The sequence below is a fragment of the Dipodomys merriami genome, unplaced genomic scaffold, assembly GCF_024711535.1.
Source record: "Dipodomys merriami isolate MVZ:Mamm:240054 unplaced genomic scaffold, mDipMer1.0.p SCAF_416, whole genome shotgun sequence".
NCBI lineage: Eukaryota > Metazoa > Chordata > Mammalia > Rodentia > Heteromyidae > Dipodomys > Dipodomys merriami.
In genome coordinates, this window is record NW_027205782.1 from 62,925 (window position 1) to 67,059 (window position 4,135).

The 4,135-nt window shown below is 41.7% G+C and overlaps 1 protein-coding gene across 1 annotated transcript; it reads left to right on the forward strand.

Annotated features, from left to right (window-relative positions):
- The first annotated feature begins 972 nt into the window (after positions 1-972).
- Positions 973-2,710, forward strand: LOC138807205 (spermatogenic leucine zipper protein 1-like). Its single transcript, XM_069992787.1, has one exon. It carries the CDS (start codon positions 1,228-1,230, stop codon positions 2,374-2,376), a length of 1,149 nt encoding a protein of 382 aa, XP_069848888.1. The 5' UTR covers positions 973-1,227; the 3' UTR covers positions 2,377-2,710.
- Positions 2,711-4,135: the final 1,425 nt, after the last annotated feature.

A 4,135-nucleotide genomic window follows, 5' to 3' on the forward strand; every position in this document is an offset into this window, starting at 1 on the left:
TGGCTTTAGCTACTTTAAATTGTCATTAATTGCTGTGAAAAAGTAATGTGTGAGGTTTTGTATCACTGGATACAAATGATTCATGAGTAAGCTCACAAAGTCTTTAAAGATTGCTTTCCTTAAAGCTACAGACAATCCCAGTCCAAGGGCTGGAGATAGAACTCAGAGGTAGAGGACTTGGCATATACAAGGCCCTGAATTCCATCCCCAGTAGCTCTAAAAACAAAACAAAACAGTTCCCATTTGAAATTATGTTCTTAGAGATGTTCAGATACTCTTTTCTCACTTTTTTTTTTGTTGTTCTTTTATATGTGCTGGTAGTAGGCTTGAACTTGGGGCCTGGGCACTGTCACTGAGCTCTTCTGGCTACAGGCTACCGCTCTCCCACTTGAGCCATAGCTTCACTTTAGGCTTTTTGTGGTTAATTGGAGAAAATAGACTTTGGGCTAGCTTTGAAACATGATTCTTAGATCTCTGCCTCCTGAGTAGCTAGGATTACAGGTGTGAACCACCAGCACCCAGTTCTCACACAGTATTTTTAATGGAGAGATTCCTAACATCATTTCTCTCATCCCCTTTGGGGGTTCTGTTTTCTATTCCTACCTTTCTTTTACAGCAGTATCCCTCCTAGAACAGGAACCACAAGGCCTCCAGTTTCTATGGAAGAATGGGAGCCTCACCAGGGTTCAGCCATGTCCTCAGGTGGGACATGGATACTCTGGAATGAGCTTAGGGCTACAGAGGTGGAGCTGAGGTAAGGAAGTCAGGGAAATGTCCTTAGAATTAGGTGAAATTGAAGCTGAAAAGGGAAGTGAACGACTGTGACAGAGATCCTGGGAGTAGGGATAGGTCAAGGTTGGTTAGGATACACCAGTCCCTGGATAGGAGTTAAAGAGGCTTCCATTGTGACATCAAGGAGACAGGAACTGGGGAGAGGCCACAATGGAGGTAGTGACAGAATAAAGGCCTGGTTGTTAAGATCAGGGAATAAATACCAGGAGTCTGGAAAAGAGGAAATGGAGCCCCAGCTCCTGGCCCTCTTTCCCACCCCCTGCCCCCATAGACTATGTGAGATGTCACCTTCCATCTAACATCATCTCCTCAGTTTCAGTCCTTAATTCTAGACTCTGCCTTCTGCTTGGTTCTACATTCTCCACCCCTTTGCACAGAGGACTGTCACCTGACCTCCGCGGAATCTCTACGGTTTTCTGCTTTCCTTGGGTCCTGATGGCCAGCATACCTAGCTCAGCTGAGATGACTGCCACCTCCCCAAACTTGAACTCTGCTTCTAGTCTTCATCGAGAGGCATTGGACCCTGGGATCACCATTGCCCTGTTGGAAATTGGATCACGTTCCCCCTACCGCTGGGGCTCCCGCCCTTCCCCAAATAATCGTAGCCAATCAGTAAAAGGATCACAGACAGCACAGAAAGTAGATGCTCTCTTAAGAGACATTAAAGATGTCCTTAAAAGTATGGCCGAAGTTGAAGAGAAGACCACAGAAACAAATGACCTTTTTGAGGACACCAATATTTCTAAGGATGTATCAGAACTCATAAAAAAATTCAGAGGACTTGACAAAACAAACAAGAAACTCTTGAAAGACCTGCTATTTAGGTTAGACCCAGAGAAAGAAAAGAATACAAAGAAACAGGAGATGATATTCAAAAGGCAGCAGTCGGAGGACATGGTACAAATGTCTGCAAGGGATTTGTTAAATCGCTTAGAAGAAAGAAGAGCCCGTAATAAAACTCAACTGAGTATGGATGAAGGAAAATACAGGTCCCTTTACATTCACGAAGCAAATAGGAAACTTAGGAACAACATGGAACAGTTACTCGAGGAAGCAGATCACTGGAGTAAACAGCAAATGGAGCTCAATGAACTGATCAAATTGTACCAGAAGTCTCACAAAACCAAAAGAGAAACCCTTCAACATGATCAAGATGATTTCCAAAGCCAACCAAATAATGAAACATCCTTTAAACATGAGCTGGAGGAACAGGTGCGGAAACTGAACCATGACACCTATTCACTGCATTTGATTGCGGCTCTGCTGGAGAATGAATGCCAGATCTTACAGCAGAGAGTAGATATTCTCAAGGAATTCCATCTTCACCAAGGGGGAACACCACAGGAGATATTACTTCTGATAAACAATGATGAGGACAAGAAAGACCAGAAGCCAACAGAAGCAGAGAAAGTAGAAAAAAATAAGCATAATATACGAGACATGGAGGGTACGATACATAAAAAAAGCAGAGTCCTTAAAAATGGGGATACTTGTCTTAGTAAGAAAGCTCGAAATAATCGGTTCAATATTCGTGTTGCAAAAGCTCTTATGGGAAAAAAAAGACCAACAAATCTCTTAAGTTAGAAAATAACAAAAAGAGAGCAAAGGAGAATCTTCCAAAAACTACAGTGACCTCATCCAGCTTGAGGCAAAATCGATTATCTAACATAGGACAGATCTTCTGGTTTAAGCAACAAAGAGAGAATAAGAAGATTGGCACAAAACAGCCATTGCATCAGTAGCTATATAAGCTGGGGCTTTAATAATCACTGCGTAAATAGCCGATTCATAACTGTTTGTCTTAAGATCTGGTCTAATAACCATTTGTCACAATGGTTATTAGAGATTTTATAGTACTTAAGTCAAGTGATAAGTTACAGGTCCAATTAAGTAAAAAGCTAAATAAAAATCAGGATAAAACAGTAAAAAGTTTTGGGTTTTGTTTGTTTTTGGTTTTTGGTTTTTGTTTTTGATTACTCAGAAGAGGAGGTGAAGTTCTGAAGGAAAAAATGTATGCTGTGCTCTGGTTGTTAAAGCTCACTTTTAAAGCTCACATAGCTAATTTATGTTTATTTTCCTATTACTGAAATGTGAAATGTGGTATAGATTTTTTAAGAAAGAAAAAAACTTGAACAAATCACTCAAAGTTATTCTCATCAGTTTTCCTAAGGGCTAGCTCTATTTTTTCTAATGATCCTTAGTGTCTTGTGTGCATAATGGGCCTCTTAGGAAAGACCCCTTAATTTGCTTAGAAGAATTACAGGTGTTACTAGACTTTGTTTCTGGTAGCTCATTCATAGCTACAGGAGTCTGAGATCTGAGGACTGAAGTACAAAGCCAGTCTAAGCAGAAAATCTGTGAGAGACATCTATAACTGACAAAAAACCAGAAATGAAGGTGTAACTCAAGTGATAGAGTGCCAGCCTTGAGCAGAAAAGCTAAATAAGAGCATATGGCTCTGAGTTCAAGCCTCAGTTTTGGCATACACACACACACACACACACACACACACACACACACACACACACACACACACACACACACACACACACACACACACACACATTCTTCCCATTCTCCCAGATGGGACAATAGACAAATGACAATAGAGTCACTTGGGGCAAGAGGGTGGGATGAGATGTCTTCTAAGAAAGCTGGATTTCTGGTTCCTCAAAAAATTAAGCAGATTCCACAAATAATATAATAGTACTTCTCCTCCTCCCCCTCCTCCTCCTCCTCCTCCTCCTCCTTCTCCTCCTCCTCCTCCTCCTCCTCCTCCTCCTCCTCCTCCTCCTCCTCCTCCTCCTCCTCCTCCTCCTCCTCCTCCTCCTCCTCCTCCTCCTCCTCCTCCTGCTGCTGCTTCTGCTTCTGCTTCTGCTTCTCTTTGTGCCCAAGGCTACTGCTCTACCATTTGAACCACAGCACCACTTCTAGTTTTTGAGTGGTTTATTGGAGATGAGTCTCACGTGGACTTTTCTGCCCAGGCTGGCTTTGAACAAAGATCCTCTGATCTCAGTCTTCTGACTAGGATTACAGTCTTGGGCCATCGGCATCTGGCTCCACTAATTCTTTTTGTTAAATAAGCTAAAATCTCTGGACATTCTATAATAATACAATACCCATATCTTATATAATACTCATATATATGTATATAGATAATCTAACAAACACGAAACTTTTAAAATATTTTAAAGATGCTGTACACAGGTTGCAGATACATGAGTAAGGTAATGAGTACATTGTTACCCCCTCCTTTGTTATTCTTTTACTATCCCTTCTCTTCCCCACCTTTCCCACTCCTCTCCCTTCCCACCCAGTTGTAAAGTTCATTTCCAACATAGAG